Raw genomic sequence first — 18,753 nt, forward strand, 5'->3', positions numbered from 1 at the left:
TAACAACCAATCAGATGGTTCGCTGGTTAGCTTGCAGGCAACTTGATGACTCACCATGATGATCTGAACCAGCGAACTTCGTGACAACTTGTAATTTTGTATCCCATGAACCGATAGCAACTTCGTGTCAAGTTTAAATTTCAAAAACCTTGTGCATCATTCGGAGACTTGGTGTAGTAGTACTAGTATTTTATCATGCTAATTAATGAATATATAGATCAACATGTAGTATAATTGAACTGCTATATATACAAAGTCATAATGCATGTTGCATACGTAAAACTCACGACGCATCCTGCAAGTTTGTCCTGCAAGTTTGTCCTGTTTCCAAGCTGCATCCTGGAGCATAGCCAGGATTTGGCAGCCATCTTCTCCCTGCAAACAACAGCAATGCATCCAAATCCATATCGATAAACACACTTATGTAAGAACTCGCTTCATCACAAAATCACAAAGGTTACAAAGTTTCAATCAATTCATTACAGAATCACAAATATTACAAAGTTCCAATCAACTCATATTACATAAGACCTCACAATCTAAGGATTCTATAGTGGAACTCGCCATGTGGGATGATGACTTCAGACACCATGAACTCGGTGATTCGTCGTCAAATCTCCAGGAGTGCACCGTCGTCGAAAAAAGAAGCTGAAAGTTTTTGCATAATTTAACGTGTAACCAATGTCATGTTATCATGGAATTAAACTAATTACTGAAATTAGTTACGAATAATCTTGTATTGAACTTACATCGGGGGATTTGATATCCTTTGCTCGGACCGTGAGGATCATGTTCCACGCAACATAGAATCCAAATTCGTTGCCTGGTGGTTGTTGGTGGCACAGCTAAAAAGCAAATTTATTGTTAGAATAAAAGAAAAAAGCAGCAACAATGAGCATTTGGTATTATGTTAGGTAGCATTTATCACGAACCCGATCTTGTGTGTCAGTCTGTGGCTGGCTTTCCAGTCGTAGTCAGGATCAGCTCGAAGGTACTTGTCACTTGTCAAAAGCCCTGCATAAAGAGGGATCGATTAGGAAACATTTGGATGTTACAAAAGTTAAATATGAGAAATAAGCTAGGTAGAACCATGACAGATCTTCTGATTTCATCATTGAACTTTCTAGAAAATGTCTATTCTCTACTTTACCTATTGTCCTGGGAGGTGACTTTAATCTGATAAGGTTTTTAGATGACAAGAACACTACTCATGTGGACTACAATTTGATGGATAAATTTAATATGTTCATCTCCTTACATCAGTTGTTGGAAATTAGAAGGAGTGGGCCTAAATATACATGGAAAAATATGCAAATAGCTCCAATGATGGTCAATTTGGACAGAATTTTGGTCTCCACTAATTAGGAGCAGCAATTCCCTTTATGTTTCACATGGAGCAAAACTAGAATAGGATATCAGATCACTGTCCTATTTTCTTAGACTCAAGGGAGAGCTCACGGGAAAGACATAAATATTTTTATTTTGAGCAACAATGGATGATGCAAGAATGTTTTAAGATTCTAGTTATGCATAAATGGCAAGCTATAAAGGAGAACATGGGCAAAGACAGATACTCTATGGATGTTTGGCATGGTTGTCTAAGTCTTCTAAGACAATTTTTGAGAGGCTGAAATGCTAATCTCATCAGCTCTGAAAACAAGTGAAAAACCTCATCCTAGCTAAGTTAGAGTTACTGGATCGACTAGTTGAGGACATGGGTCTTTCTGCTGAGGAATGGAGAGAAAGGTATTCTTTAGAAGGAGACTTGGAGTTGATATATTCCAAGGAGGAAATCTTCTGGAAACAGAGAAGTGATCAAAGATGGTTACCTAAGGGGGATGCAAATACTGATTTTTTTTTCCACTATACTGCAAATGGTAGGAGAAGAAAAACTCTGTTGTTTCTTTGGAAACAGGTCAAGGTGTGATCTCTGATCAAGGTAATCTAGAGAAACATATTACAAACTTTTATAAGGAGCTATTTGGATCATGTCCTGATAAAGGAGTCAGACTGACAGATAATTTTTGGGGAACTCATGGATAGCTCTCAGATTTGGACAAATCTAGACTAATATCTCCTTTTACTAAAAAGGAAGTGGAACTTAATGTTTCTGAGATGAAAACTAATTCAGCTCCTAGTCCAAATGGATATTCAGTGACATTTTTCAAAACCTTCTGGGGGTTGATCAAGAATGATATCATGTCTATGGTTCAAGATTTTTATAATCAGAAACTTGATTTGAACAGACTAAATTATGGTGATTACTCTGGTACCAAAGCTTAAGGAAGCTAACAATATTAGGTGGTACATGAAAATTTGTCTTTTGAATGTGGATTTTAAATTTTTCAGGAAACTTTTAACAAATAGATTGGATCCTTTTGTTGATAGGGTGCTTAGTACAAGTTAGACCGCCTTCATTAAGGGTAGGAATATTCTAGAAGGGGTGGTGATCCTACATGAAACTATGCATGAACTAAGAATAACCAATAGAAGAGGAGTAATCTTTAAACTAGACATTGAGAAGGCATATGACAAAGTTAGATGGGATTTTATACAGGATGTGCTGCAGAAGAAAGGTTTTCCTGATCAATGGATTCACTGGGCAATGCAAACTATCCAAGAAGGAAAAAATTGCATTAATATAAATGGCAGAAGAAGTGCTTATTTTAGAACATATCAGGGATTGAGACAAGGAGACCCTATTTTCCCTCTTATGTTAAATATAGTGGTTGATACTTTGGTTGGCATGTTGGATAATGCTAGTCAAAAGGCGTTGATCAAGGGGGTGATGACTCATTTGCTTTAAGAAGGTCTGACACATATTCAATATGTTGATGACACAGTAGTGATGATTGAAGGAGATGACAGATCTATTTTGCATTTAAAGCTCATCCTATACTGTTTTGAGTGGCTTTCTGGTCTTAAAAACAACTATCATAAAAGTGAGGCTTTTGTTTTTGACATGGAGGAGTCTGAGAAACACAAAATTGCCAATATGTTAAATTACCAGCTTGATTATCTTCCTCTGAAATATCTAGGGATCCGAATTTCTGATCATGTTTTAGGCATGGGAGCCTTTGATGGTATCACAGATAAATTGATTAAGAGATTAAACCCATGGAAGGGCAAACATATGTCTTCAGGAGAAGACTTATCTTAATAATTTCTTCTTCGAGTAGCCTTCCCACTTATATTATGGGTTTTTACATTTTACATGCAGGGATGCATAAGAAAATGGACACTATAAGATCTAAATTTTTCTAGAGAAGGGCTTCAGACAAATTTAAATATCATATGGTGAGATGGTCAGCTGTTTGTAGGCCTAAAGAGCATTGGGGCTTAGGTATAATCAATACTAAACTCTTTAATTTTTGTTTAATCACTAAGTGGATTTGGAAGTTGTACCATACTAGTAATAAAACTTGGTGTAAACTGCTAAAAGCAAAATACATGTCTCATATATGTCTTTTTGTTTTTGCAGATTTTGCTTGAGCTCTCTAGATTGCATGGAACAAGATGACTATTAACAAAGAGTTCCCTAAGCATCCTATTGACATTGTGTTTGCCGGTGTATCTTCTCTATAGAAGTGGCGTATTCTCTTGAAGGCGGCGAACAAGATGAAGGTGGAAATGTTGACGGCAAGGATGCATGCTGCAGTGGGCTAAGAACTTCAAAGCTACCGAGCTAAATCCATCGGATGTTATGTTTATGTAGTCCTTCTGATTGAGTTATTTTTCTTGTTGAACTATGTTAAATTGGTGTTTCCAATTTCTACCGTTTGTTGTAAACTCTGCTGCTTTCAATAAAAATGGGGTTAAAAGCTTTTTTCTTAAAAAAAGAGCTTTAATTTTGCAGGCAACCTCTATTGTGCTACCGTTCCATCGAGTCCTCGTCCACCATCGTGGATCATACATGAATGCATGTTGCGAACCTAATATCCACGCACGTTCCGGCATCGTTAGAGGTGGCTGGATCATAATGGAAGAAGACTTAGATTACTCATCCATGATCGTACACTGCAGCTAGCCGCTAATTAGATAATTTAGATGTGACGGGATCAAGACTTGGCCGGCACATGCCCTCATTCATCGAGACTCTTCAGAAAATTAAGGTCAACTGTAACAACCAATCAGATCGTTCGCTGGTCAGCTTGCAGGCAACTTGATGACTCACCATGATGATCTGAACCAGCGAACTTCGTAACAACTTGTAATTTTGTATCCCATGAACCGATAGCAACTTCGTGTCAAGTTTAAATTTCAAAAACCTTGTGCATCATTCGAAGACTTGGTGTAGTAGTACTAGTATTTTATCATGCTAATTAATGAATATATAGATCAACATGTAGTACAATTGAACTGCTATATATACAAAGTCATAATGCATGTTGCATCCGTAAAACTCACACATATTCTTGCATCATAAGAGGTGAATGGATCAGTAATATATGGAAGGAGACTCGAATATATTTTACTCCAGTTCTTTTTAAGGCCAATTGTAACAACCAATCGAATGTCTTGTTAGCAACAGTCTTAGGTGAGATGTGATCGGAACAAGACGCTCCCGGTCCCTGTCTGTATCGAGTCTCTTAGAAAAAATTGGAGGTCACTTGTAACAACCAATCGGATCGGTGGCTACTTAGGATCCACGAAGTAGAGGTATTATTTTGACCAATAATAATTTGATTAAAAGAAATTAGAATGGTAATTTAAAAATGTTAGTTTTGTAACCATAATAAAAACATACAACATATGTTCTTTGAGTGTCATTTTATTAGATCCATTTAGCATACAATCACTATTGCCTTGGAAATTCAAAAACCTAACAGTATAGACCATATAATCGGAAATTAGCTAAGTACAAGGAGAGCTTAGCTGCTATTTTTTGCTCATTATGACTCTGTCATAATAATATTATTTTTAATAAAAAAACTACTATGACTTTGTTTTGCTCTATATGACTCTGCCGTAATGATATTGTTTTTAATAAAAGACTACTACGACTTCGGTACAGAGAATTTTTAGGGAACCTATTGATTGCGTTTCTAGAGGTTGCTATAAAATGAAACACAAAGGGAAGATATTCTGAAGTCATACCACTAATTGTGACATGATATGGACAAAGGAAAACACCTACCTCCAGCAACTATCACTCTCTCCAAGAAGGACAAAAAAGAATTCTGCGAGTTCTTGCACAGTGTGAAAGTTCCCTTCAGTTACTCATCCAACATCGCAAGACTTGTTTCGATGAAAGAGCTAAAAATGAATTTCTCCATGATGAAGTCCCATGATTGCCATGTGATGATGATGTCACTGCTTGCGGTAGCTGTTAAGAACATCCTCCCAATTAAGGTTCGCGAGGCTATCCTGAGCCTGTGCTTTTTCTTCAATGCAATTGAACAAAATGTGCTCGATCCAGACGCGCTGGAGGATCTAGAAAAAGGACACTTTGAGACTCTATGTATTCTTGAGGTATATTTCCTACCATCCTTTTTCGATATCATGGTACATCTCACTGCTCACCTTGTGAAGGAGATACACTACCTTGGTCCCGTGTTCCTGCATCACATATTTTCATATGAGAGATATATGGCCGTTCTCAAGTCATATGTAGGGAATCAAGCCTTTCCTAAGAGATGCATCGTGCAAGGTCACGTGACGGAGGATGCAGTGGAGTTGTCTGTTAATTACATTGATCCAAATAACCCAATTGGCGTGCCTAAGTCTGTGGAAGATGGCAATAACTCTTAATCCGAAGGCATACAACCAAGCTCATTTCCTCGTGCTGCAACAAATGAGCGAAGTGTGCCCATATGTCGATGAGCACAAGCAGATGCTACTTGAAGAGAATCTAGGGCAGACCAAAGCTTGGGTTTCAAGGCAACATATGCAAAAGCTCACCACTTGGTTCCGAGATCAAACCAGACAATCGAGTACTCCTACAAGTGCTCCGATAAAAAAAACTAGCATCGGGCCCTATATATTTGTCATAGGGTTTTCAGTGTAGGGATGTTTGGAGACGACGCCAGGTGGCATGGATTTGTGAAATGATGTAGTTTTTACCTGATACATATATATGCAATGTGTTGCAGTTTCCATCCGAGTTGCTGAGATTGGTCAACTCCTTGCTGGTCTATATAAGACTAGATCACATTTTTTGGTTTTTGATTGTTTTTTATGGGGATTTTGCAAACAATGGTGTGCCAGGCATCAAATTTCTTCTTGTCCTGTATGATTTAGTAACGTAATTTAACTACTGTCGTAGAGAAAGAATACACAATGGCTTGATTTGATTCTGGTGGTAGCCTGGATTCTGATTTATTGTATTTTGGTGGTACAATAAACAAGGCCGAACCGAATTCGGTTGAGGTAGCCTCTCTTCTCCACGCATTTAAGCGTGTCTCAGTGTGAGTTTTTACCTCCCTCTTGATATGAACAATACGGTTGCTTGTGGATAAATGCTCGATGATGATGACATAAATTGATTTTGGGCTAGATAGCTAAGTACAATAGTTAGAACTTGATTGATCCTCTGAGTATATTGTTGTTCTAGGCAGTGAATGAGTCTTGCGGTTTGTGATCTTCTGGTCTAACCCTGTATGCCAAGTTTTGGAAATTAGATGTGAACTGTCTATTTTCTTGTATCCCTGGATTATGTGCTGCTGGTCGGTTTGAGCTGTAGAATTAGATCTTACTATTTTTCAGTCTGCTGGTCTGTAGCTCAGTTTATTTCAGGTATACAATTTTTTTCTTCCCTTCTGTTACTCTGATTTTGCTTGTAGCACTATCTAGGGATGCTTGTTATATTTTACATGATGATAGTCATGTTCTAATTCTAGTTGTGATCTTAGTATCTAGTCCAATTTTGATGTATTTAGTGATATGTTTGGGAGCAAAACCTAGTTGTTCTGGAGCCAACTATAGTGAACATCTGAGAGTAATATTTTTATGTCCCCTTGTTGTTCAGTATTGTGATCTATACATGATGAATGATCTCTTTGTTAATGCTTAGGTAGCTCATTCTTGCAAGTTCATGCATTTCCTTTATGTTCTGTTATGCTCTTGTTATGCTGTTTTTGGAATTTGGATATTCATTCTCAGTTTATCGCAATTCATACAACAATCCAGAACAATATTCATGCTCGGTTATTCAACCTCAACCCTGTCCTTTAAATCTTTCTTTTTTATTATATTTCTTGAAGCAAGGCTAAATAGACATGTTTCACTTAGCAATAGTCGTTTAACTTTTTTTTTTGTTCTTCTTAGATTTGTGAACTTATGGATTAGAGCTCCCTCTGCTGATAAAGTGTAGAGGGGAGCATATTTCTTGCTTGTCTTGCAAATCATTGGTCCTTTGAGCTATGTGTAGTTGGTAGGATTAATCACATGAATCTTGTTAGAATATGAGGATTTTGCTCCGAAAGTTACCGAAGGATATTAGTATCTGAGTATATTGAGAGGGGATCAGTAGCTAATGTCTTGTTCAAAGATAATATATTATTGCTTGGGTTAGGGAGTATATCTTTGATGTCGTGTAGTTAGACAATTTTTTCAAAATTAGCTGCCTTTCTACACCTCTTGTAGTTAGACCGATGCTACCATGTTCTTAACCTTGATTTCTTTTCTTTCCTCTATTGAGAATAGAATATACTACACTTGATTTTCATAGGGCAGAAGAGGACTGTCACCCCTAAGAAATCACAAGCACAGAGGATGCTAGCACTAGAGGCCACCCCGACACAAGATGGAGCAGATAGGAGCCCAAGCCTGCACATGTCCTCCTCCTCCGGCAACAGCAAAAGCCAATATCACAGCCCGAGCCATGTTCCATGCGAGTGGGAGAGCCGACGTAGGGCAAGTAGCAAAGAATACGATCCCGCCGAAGAGGTATTGATATGAGTCAATGCATTTTATACTTCTTGAATGGAGAAATATTTTTTTTGTTTATGTCAACTCATCTTGTTTTCTCTCTAGATAAAGGAAGCGCGGTCTCCAAGCCAGATAGCTGGTAGTGATGCACGAGCTCGAAAGCCAAGGTCACAAACACAATGGCTGGCGGACAAGGTTACCGTCACGGGAATCGACGCTGACAAGCAGCCTATAGATGAAAAGTCCTTGAATAGATTTCAAAGGGTCGCATGGCTCATTGCTTGGGAGAGGGTGCCGATAACGACTAAGTTCGATGACCTCAGTGATGAAGAGAAGAGGGACTTGTTCAATAATGTCGTCAAGGAATATCTGGAGTACCCTAGAAACATGAGCGAACATCAAACAATCGCCGCGGTCAATGAAGCAATGAAAACGATCGTGAAACTTCACCGAAGCTTTAAGAGCAAACTTGTTAATCGGTTCTTGGCTAAATGGGTGACGCCCTTCGAGAGCTACAAGCACTTGAAAGAGGAATATTGGGATGCTTTTGTGAAGATGGAGAACTCAGAACAGTTCAAAAAGGAGAGTGGGGAGAAGAAGCAGTTTTGGGCTAGGAACAAGCACAACCACAGGACCGGTGCAACCGGGTACGCTGAGAAAAGGGAGAAATGGTAGGCAGAGGACGATAAGTTAGCCAGAGAAGGTCGCGAAAATCCTTGGTTGCAATTCCCGGGACGATCGCGGTTGTATTTGCATGCAAGGGGTGAGCTGTTCGAAAGTGGCGAAATCACTTTAGAAACAGTGAAACCCAGTCAGTCGCAGAAAAAGTAAAAGGCAGCCAAAGCTAGCCAAGGTTCTATCACTGGGATTAGGGAACATGATGTTCTCTCAGCAGTGCTGGGAAACCTGGAGAACCAAGTCGAGTGCGAGGTGTATCAAGTTCCCAGGGCTGGAAATACGGCTTTCCCAAAGACCTTGGGATGTACAAGAAGAGGAAGATGTCAGGTGCAGTGGGCATGGATGCAATTACATGGGACATCACATGGAAAGTTTATGCAAGCATCATGGGGCAACTTGCATCATAGGGAATAGAGATTTCCACGTCACAGGAAGCTAGGCCCATAGCTGCAGGGAAGAGTAGATACGCCTCTAAGGAGGTCGATCAACAAGTAGCTATTGTTGTGACTGAGCCGGATATGATTGACCTGCTAGAAGAGCCTATGCCCTGCAACCTTGTAATTAGGCCTAGTGGGTATCTCATCAAGGTTACAAGGGGCTAGGTGCTTCCAGACGTCCGTATCTTACATACGGTACCGATACGTGATGGCTACACCATGGTTACAGTGGACATGGTACATATCAATGCCACCGATCACATGTTGGAGCTCCCCCCCCCCCCCATGATGAAGTTACAACTCTAGGTGAAGCTCTTCATCAAAGGATCCAGCGGAAGAGGGGTGACATCGTGGTCTCCGGTACATCCTAGTCTGGACGAGCTTCAAGTGCACCGCCGCCGCGCCCCTCACTTCTAGAGAAGGTAGCTTCACTGCCTTCTCCTTCTTCAAAGAAGCTGGGTTCACTGCCCTCTTCTCCGCATCTAGGAGCCTCGCTTCCAGATCCAATTCCGTCTCCCCCAAAGAGTCCAAAGAAGAAGGAAAAGGAAGCCAAGAAGAAAGGGTCTAAGAAGCACCTGCTGAAGATGTCGAAGGCCGTTGTACTGGCGAAGAAATCCATAGACATTGGAGCAGCGTGGACTAGTACCAACACGAAATTCCAATATGGGAAGCCCTTGATAAGGGTAGATGACCTATTAAGGGTGGGAAAAGCATGTGTCGACCTACATAATAATATTCCAAAATGAACTACCTGCTAGGCGCCCACAACACGGGTGGCCATTGGATCTTACTGGTTATTTGCCTCAAGTGAAACTTGGTGTGGTACCTCGACTCGTCAAGACCAATAGTATCAAAAGGCAAACTTAGACAGCGTGATTATAGTGCTATAAAAGGACTCCTCGACGCGTAAATTCTGCCTAACTTGGTTTACATATTTAACTTTTCTAACATTCAAATGCTCCCTAATCGGTCCCTCTTTATGCAGAGCTTTTGACAAGTACCTTCGAGCTCAACCTAACTATAACAGGAAAGACAACCGCAAACTGACACACAAGACCGGGTTCGCTGTAAGTACTACCAAATAGATTACCAAATGCTCTCTTTTGCTTTTTTTTCCCCGTTTGATCTAACAATAAATTTTCTTTTTAGCAATGTTACCAACAACCACCAAGCAACGTCTGCGAATTCTATGTTGTGCGAAACATGCTCCTCACGCTCCGCATGAAGGATATCAAATCCCTCGATGTAAGTTCAATACGAGATTATTCATAACTAATTTTAGTAATTAGTTTAATTCCATGATAACATGACATTGGTTACGCATCAAATTATGCAGAAATTTTTAGCTTCTTTTTTCGACAACGGTGCACTCTCGGATATTCAATGATGGATCACCGAGTTCATGGTGTCTGAAGTCATCAACACACACGGCGAGTTCCACTATAGAATCTTTAGGTTGTGAGGTCTTATGTAATATGAGTTGATCAAAACTTTGTAAATTTTGTGATTCTGTGATGAAGCGAGTTCTTATATAAGTGTATTTGTCTATATAGATTTGGATGTGTTGTTGTTGTTTGCAGGGAGAAGACAACTGCTAGATCCTAGCTATGCTCCAGAATACAGCCAGAAAATAATACAATCATACCGAGTAAGCTACACATAAGTGACGGGTAACCTTGTTACCAATCACTTATGTGTCCATATAAGTGACGGGTAACCAGGTCACTTATGTCTTTCTTCCCAGCACTTGGGTGAAAAATATTAGTTACCCGTCACTTATATTAGGACATAAGTGACAGGTGAAGAGGTTACCCGTCACTTATGTCTTTTTTCCTAGTACATAGGAGACGATCATAGGTGACAGGTCACGATTACGATCCGTCACCTTGATCTCATTGGCGACGAAGCAAAGGGCATGGTCCATGTGCCAGCTGTGACCTACATGGCATCAATGATATATCCAGGAAGATGCCGGCGAGGTGCTATCACCGAGATAATGCTGCACTGCACGGCCCATTCGAAGATTGAAAGGATCCTCTCCATATATGCTCACGGTTGTGTTGGAGCTTGGAGGGGAGCACTGGCGACTTCACTGAGATTACAAGCTTGCTGATCAATCAAGAAAGAGCAAACACTGTTGCATATTTTCTGCAAGATCTTCTAAATTCTGAAGTGATGCCAATGAGAGCAGGAATAGAGGGAATGCTTCAGTAGGAAGTAGGGACTGCCCTTTGGGTTTTCAACCGGCTCCTCTGCTTCTTTATCCTTTCATCAATCGGTGCATGAAGGTTCAGATTTCTCTCCTCTTTCTTCTCTTAAGTCACGCCCGATTTGTATGAGTTGACAGTGCACCTCTGACTGAAGAGATCCTGTTCGGAGCAAATTAAATTCGCATTGACACATACTGATCTCCTTCTGCATCACTCTGCTGTTGCATCCTTTCGCTCTGCTCTGCTCATGGTATGTCGCTGGCTGTGGAAAGCTCCATGGGCTCCAGTTAAGCAAGAGAGAATTCTGATTTCCTCCTTTTTCTTCTCATAACACACGCCTGGTTTACACATCTGAACAAACCGCATCTGCAAGAAGAGAAGGCTTCGTCAGAAAAATGATCAATTCAACCATTCCTCCGCTGTTGCATCCTTTTTCTTCCGTGTTAACATGGTCCGTTTAATCAAGAAAGTCTTCCCTTTTCTTCTTTTAATTTATGTCTGATTTACACGTGCTAACCACGCAGAGGTATCAGAAGGTTTGATGCACCCGTTTCTGTTGGACCTCTCATTGAAGAGATCTTGTTGGGAGCAAAAAATTCGCATTGACACATTCTGATCTCCTTCTGCAGCACTCTAATCAGTGTTTTATCAATCGCTCCATAATTAGGTACTTTCTTTATCACCATAGCTCTAATTCAGTGATAACTCTTCTTGTTTTCTGCTGAATCATTCTATTTATAGCCAGTGATTGAACACCCTTTTTTCCAACGAGCAAGAACTTCGCCTTTTCATTCTTTCTCCAATTTTTGCAGGTGTAGCAGCGTTATCTGGTTTTCCATTGGTGATTGGCTGATAACTTCTGTTATTCATTTTATAAATTGGTTTATCAGTTACTTTTCATCTCCCTTGGGCTCATTCTGCTGCATGATAAAGTAGTGATGGGTTGATCATCTGAGGAAACTGTTTCCGTGGAGATGATTACTGTTGGATCTTATTATCAACAATTTTCTCTTGCCGGAAGCTAGGTTCGTAAGGTAAGACTTCCAATGTTACTTTGATATCGTATCTTTGTTTCCATAGGTTGTTGCAATTTGTGACTTCTATGCTAGCGTGTAGATATTGCTATATTAGTTACTGTTAGTGATGTAAAGATGGATCATACAATGATGGGCTGTAGCAGATCAAAATGTAACAAACGAGTGTATTACTAGAGGTTCCGTATGCAGGATGGTAAGTAATTTCCTAGTTGATAACCCTCCAATCAAGGCCGTGTTAGCTTACAGTATTTGAAAGCGCAAAATAAAAACATACGATAACTAAGTTGATATGTGCTTTGGTTTATCTTGTGTGATGAGTGATTGACATTTATGTGGCTTTTGTTGATTAGCATATGCTTAGGGTCTGTTTGGCAGAGCTCCCAGAGCAGCTTTCCGACTGAAATCAAGGGAGCTCTGTCAAACAGTAGCTTTCAACTTTTATCTCCCTGGGTGGAATCCATGGGAGTGATTCTCTGAAATGAACTAGAAGCTGGGAAGCTGAAAAAACAGTTTTCCCTGATTCACTTCTCGTACAGAATCATTTCCTCCATATAGTTTATTCTAGAGAATCACTTTCAGCCATAGAATCACTTCCCCCAGATAATCACTCTCCGCAGAGAATTTGAATCAAGGAGAGCTCTACCAAACAGGCCCTTAGTAATATACTGCAATATTGATTTTATCTAACCAAAGTTGAAAAGAATTGGAGTTTGTATCGCTGTCTTGGTGGAGGAAACTTACACTCACCGGATAGTCCGGTGTGAGGGTTTTTGACCTTACCGGATAGTCTGGTGTGTAGTAGATGTGAGCACCGGAGCTTTTTAGTGCAGAGACAGAGAAAAATTCATTCACCAGAAGTTTTTTTTCTTGATGCTAGAGGCATAAAATTCATATACACATACATATGTGATGGGGTCTTGAATTTCCTTGTCTCTAGACAATCATCTTGGAGAGTTTACTTGCCTGGTTATCTTATCTCTGTTTTGTTCATCTTCAAAGATAGAGCTTTTGGGCACAAAGACACACGGAATGGTTTTAAATGGAACCTATGGTTCATATTCTATCCGTGAAGTTATATTACCTTGAAACTTTCTATCTTGCTTTGTCTCTCTGAGTATTTTGCTTCCGCTCAAGATTTGAGGTGCGTTGGATAATTAAAAATAGGAGAAAATCATCTATTTCGCAAGAAATTGTTGAGGCGTCTATTTACCTCTCTTTAGTCGTCATTTTCGATCCTACGAGATAGCATGCTAACTCACGAGTTGATACTTCGACACCTCACCATACTACTCAGTAAATAAAAATAAAATGGATACTTACTAAAGTTAATATCTACTCCTGTAAGAAGATTTTAGTGTTATATAACTTAGTAACATGGAGCCCCGTGTTATGGATGTCCAGTAACCTACATGCCGTGTAAAACCTATGGTGCAAATCAGTAGCGAACTCTGCTAATCCCTTTTAAAACGATTGAATTTATGAACCTTGTCCAATTTTGAGATCATATTAACACATTTGTGCATTCATTGCTAGCCAACAACTTTTTTGAACCTTGTCGGTAGTGATAATCTCTATTAGAACGATTGAATTTATGAGCCTTGTCGGCTTGTCCAATTTGATATCGTGTTAACACATTTGTGCATTCATTGCCAGCCCACAACGTTTTTGGTGAATCTCCCTTGCGTCTTCATTTGATGGCAACCATACTAGATTCTTTGGTTGGATCATGCACCAAGATGTTGCAAGATCTCATTACAGAGGAGGCCATACTAATTTTAGGTGTGAAAGAAGAGCTCATAGAACTGCAGCGAAGAATGGACCAAATCCGACACTTTCTTAATGATGCAGAGCGAAGGAGCGTAGAAGAATCAGCTGTTAACAATTGGCTTGGTCAACTAAGAGATGCTATGTATGACGCCGATATTATTATTGACTTGGCTAGATCGAAAGGACGCAAGCTATTGCCGGATGATTCTTCGCCATCATCAAGCAACTCAAGTACATGCAGCGGCCTTTCCCTTTCCTCTTGCCTTTCTAATTTCCGAACACGTCATGAGGTTGCTGTCAAGATTAGAAACCTGAACAAAAGAATAGAGAATATTGCAAAGGGCAAAGTATTTTCATCACTCACCAATACACAACCTACTGGAAATGTTTCAGCACCAAAACTGAGAAAAAGTTCCAACCTTGTTGAGCCCAACCTTGTGGGTAAGGAGGTCATACATGCTTGCAAAAAAGTAGGAGATTTGGTGCTTGCACATAAGGAAAAGAAGTCTTACAAGCTCGCTATTGTTGGAATAGGAGGAGTTGGTAAGACGACACTAGCTCAGAAAATATACAATGATCAGAAGTTAAAAGGGATCTTCAACAAACATGCATGGGTTTGTGTTTCCAAAGACTATTCTGAAGTTGCTATTTTACGGGAGATTCTTCGAAAAATTGACGTACAGTACATGCCAGATGAATCAACTGAAGATCTCCAAAGCAAGCTAGGGTCATCCATTAAAGAGAAGAGTATTTTCCTTGTGTTGGATGACATTTGGCAGCATGAGTTATGGACTAACCTATTGAGAACTCCGTTAGATGCTGCAGTAGCTGCAGTAATTCTGGTGACAACACGAAGTGATACAGTTGCACGGGCAATTGGTGTGGAAGATGTGCATCGAGTTGAATTGATGTCAGATGATGTAGGATGGGAGCTGTTGTGGAAGAGTATGAACATTAATAAAGAGACTGAAGTGCAAAACCTACGTGGTATAGGGATGGAAATTGTTCGTATGTGTGGAGGCCTTCCCCTCGCAATCAAGGTTACTGCTAGTGTTCTAGCAACTAAAGAGAAAACTGAGAACCAATGGAGAAAGTTTATAAATAAAAGTGCTTGGTCCATGAGCAAGGTTCCTATTGAGCTGAGAGGAGCTTTGTATTTGAGTTATGATGACCTACCACGATATTTGAAGCAATGCTTCCTCTATTGTGCCTTATACCCAGAAGATTTTAACATATACCGTGATGATCTTATAAGGTATTGGGTTGCTGAAGGTTTTGTACAAGAGCAAGAAGAACAACTTATGGAGGACACAGCTGAAGAATATTACGTTGAATTGATATCCAGGAATCTCCTTCAACCAGTCCCGGGATATGTTGACTATTCTTGGTGCAAAATGCATGATCTTCTAAGGCAGCTTGCTCAACATTTATCACAAGATGAATGTTTCTGTGGAGAACCACAATCATTGGAGGCTAAATCTTTGTCTAGACTACGACGTGTTTCAATTGTTACTGATAGGGATTCTATACTGCTCCCCAATGTGGACAAGGAGCATACTAGAGCAAGGACTTTCATTATTCGTCGTACCAAGTCTCTGAGAGTTGATAATACAATATTTAGAAGATTTCCATACATTCGAGTTTTGGATTTGACTAGCACGCTTGTACAAAGTGTTCCATCTTGTATTGGAAGTTTGATCCATCTACGATTACTGGATCTTAATGGCACTGACATATCTTGTCTTCCAGAATCCATCGGTTCTCTCATAAACCTTCAGATATTGAATTTGGATCGTTGTGATGCTTTGCATATCCTTCCTTCAGGGATCACTCGATTATGCAACTTAAGGCGCCTTGGTCTTCGTGGGACACCAATAGATCAGGTTCCAAAAGGGATATGCGGGTTGAAGTTTCTCAATGATTTAAAAGGATTTCCGGTTGGTGGTGGCAATGAGAATAGTACTAAAATGCAAGATGGATGGAACCTGGAAGAGTTGGGTCCTCTTTTGCAACTGAGGAGTCTTGATATGATTAAATTGGAAAAAGCAACCCCTTGTACTGCAGATTCACTGCTAATAGACAAAAGATATCTCAAAGAATTAAATCTACTTTGCACTGAACATACAGATGAGCCATATTCTGAGGAGGATGTAATCAATATTGAGAGGACCTTTGAGCAGCTAATACCTCCACACAACCTGGAAGATCTAGGTATTGTGAATTTGTTTGGTCGCAGGTATCCCACCTGGCTAGGTACTAATACCCATTTGTCTTCAGTAATATACTTGCGACTCATAGACTGCAAATCATGTCTGCATATTCCTCCAATCGGGCAGCTCCCCAACTTGAAATATCTGAGAATCGAGGGAGCAACTGCAATTACCAAAATTGGACCCGAATTTGTTGGCTGTGGGGTGGGTAATCCCGGATCTGTAGAGGGAGTGGCTTTCCCCAAGCTTGAAACATTGGTCATCTTGGATATGCCCAACTGGGAGGAGTGGACCTTTGTTGTTGTTGAAGAAGAAGAAGCAACAACTACAGCAGGTAAGGAAGGGGCAGAGGATAGAGTTGCTAAGAAGCAAAGGCGGATGCAGCTGTTCCCTCGTTTGAAGAACTTGGACCTCATCCGGTGCCCCAAGCTGAGAGGTCTCCCACGGCAGCTTGGACAGGAGGCCACCAGGTTGAAGGAGCTCCGATTAAGAGGTGTGGGCAGCCTTAAGGTGGTGGAGAGACTCCCGTTCCTACCAGAGGTCCTTCTAATTGACGGATGTGAAGGTCTGGAGAGGGTCTCGAATCTTCCCCAGGTGAGAGTGCTGCGGTTACAAAATTGTCCGAATTTGAGGTGTGTTGAGCAGTTGGACAGATTGGAGCAGTTGTGGCTGGACGTGGATATGCAGGACCTCTCCTCACTGTGGGTGACTGGGCTTCGACAACAACGCCACCAACTCCATGGAGAAGACCTGGACGTCTACACATGGGTTTGAGGCTGAGAGACACCCCGGTATGAACAGAGCATTAATTAAGTTTTGCGTATTTTATTGGTTGTCTATTTAATTAATGCATTCTGAAATCTCTTATTTGAAATCTGCACTCTGATTAATTAATGCATCCTGGAATCCCTTATTTGATTAATTAATGCTACCTTGTTTGGACATAAATTTAGTTTTGGGTCTTTGATTACTACCTTGTTTGAATTTTGCACTCTTGAAGCCCGTGCTTCCTTGTTTGTGTTGTCCATTTAATGCTCTGTTCTGTTTGCATCATAAGCACCTTGCCAACGATGTTTTTCATAAAGTCACATGCTAACCCATATTTAAATGGCAGATCGCAATGGCACTACATCAATTAAAACGAAGACAGTTCCAGACGGCACTCCACATTATCAATCCTAGAGACTCATGCAGTTGTCATTCTCTGTATTATTATATTACCCACTTATGACCTTTTTTCCCCTTGCATGAAAAAATACCAAAACAATTCCCAAAAAAGAAAAAAAGTTAAAAATCCAAAAATCCAAAAAAAGGAAAAATGAAACGCCAAAAAAAGAGAGTACTTAAGATTTAATACATGTATGTTCTACTTAGGTGAGTTTGTCATTGATACTGTATAATATTGTGTTTCTAGTTTCCTTTGCTATCCAGTGTTTGTCCTTTTTTATTTTTATTTTTTTTTAGGTAGGTAACTCTGCCTATGTCATCTTGGGTGTAAAACTTGATGGCATAGCCAGTCCCAAGCCTGGAAAAAGGAGGAGGGAGTAATATTTTGTATACGTATACTAATGATTGAAATGATACTTTTGTGCTACATATCTTCTCTATATTCTAAATGTCGTGGCGTTCTTGCCCTATTGAGGGTCTTGGATCTTTCCCAAGTGACACAGTTGCGGCGATGCTATCCAGATTTGAGGTGTGTTATGAAGTTGAACAACTTGCAACAGCTATGGCTTTATGAGGATATGCAAGAGGTCTGCTCACTGTTTCAAATGAAAATACAGAACACTCTAGTTGCCAACCCTGCTTCAAGTTTTAACTGATTTTTTCGCTCCGCATCTAACCCATCGTGATCCTGATGCGTATACATGCATATATATCCTAACTTTTTCCAGCGATAGTGATAATCTCAAATTATGACTGTCGATTGTCTAATACTGGTTAAAAACTGACATTGATAAGATCAACCCCAACCATATTCCCTTCATTTCGTTCCCTTCCTGATTCTCTTCCCCGTTCCCATTCCCTTTATTTTGTCTCATCTCCAACAGCTTCCCTTTGAGGGGAATCACGAAGGGAAAGGAGAAAGAATCCCGTTCTGAAGGGAATGACTCTGAGAATCCCGATTTTTTGGAAACTACAATTTGTTTCAAACCGATTTTTTGGAAAGGATGATAGGAGATCTACCGATTTTATTAGACAAAGAGGGGAAAAGGAGTTTAAGAGGACAAGAAGAGGAGCACAAGGGCAACCCCATACGACAGGCATGCATGCCAAACGAAAGAAACAACTAGCTAGGACCGAATGAACATCAGTGACCAACTAATGCTAGCAAGAAGACACGAGGAACAAGACGCACAAATCGCACTTAGTGGAACAACATCGTTGGCCCTTTCCTCGATCTGCTCCTTTTATCTTATCCGCGACCTGTGCCTCACTCAAACTCTTAGTTTGGAACGTTCGTCGGTTTCTTTCTTTCCATATGTTCCACCAATACGTGATCACGATTCTGTTGAACTCACGCCTCAGTTATTTGTCTATTCTC

General features: G+C 40.2%; 1 protein-coding gene across 1 annotated transcript; it reads left to right on the plus strand.

Moving 5' to 3' along the window:
* Nucleotides 1-11,024: 11,024 nt before the first annotated feature.
* LOC133887005 (putative disease resistance protein RGA1) lies at nucleotides 11,025-17,499 on the plus strand. The gene is made up of 4 exons (XM_062326916.1): nucleotides 11,025-11,645; nucleotides 11,719-11,861; nucleotides 12,007-12,228; nucleotides 13,885-17,499. The coding sequence occupies exon 4, from the start codon at nucleotides 13,926-13,928 to the stop codon at nucleotides 16,980-16,982; it is 3,057 nt and encodes a 1,018-aa protein (XP_062182900.1). The 5' UTR covers nucleotides 11,025-11,645; nucleotides 11,719-11,861; nucleotides 12,007-12,228; nucleotides 13,885-13,925; the 3' UTR covers nucleotides 16,983-17,499.
* Nucleotides 17,500-18,753: the final 1,254 nt, after the last annotated feature.

The sequence above is a fragment of the Phragmites australis genome, chromosome 12 (assembly GCF_958298935.1).
Source record: "Phragmites australis chromosome 12, lpPhrAust1.1, whole genome shotgun sequence".
Classification (NCBI taxonomy): Eukaryota; Viridiplantae; Streptophyta; class Magnoliopsida; order Poales; family Poaceae; genus Phragmites; species Phragmites australis.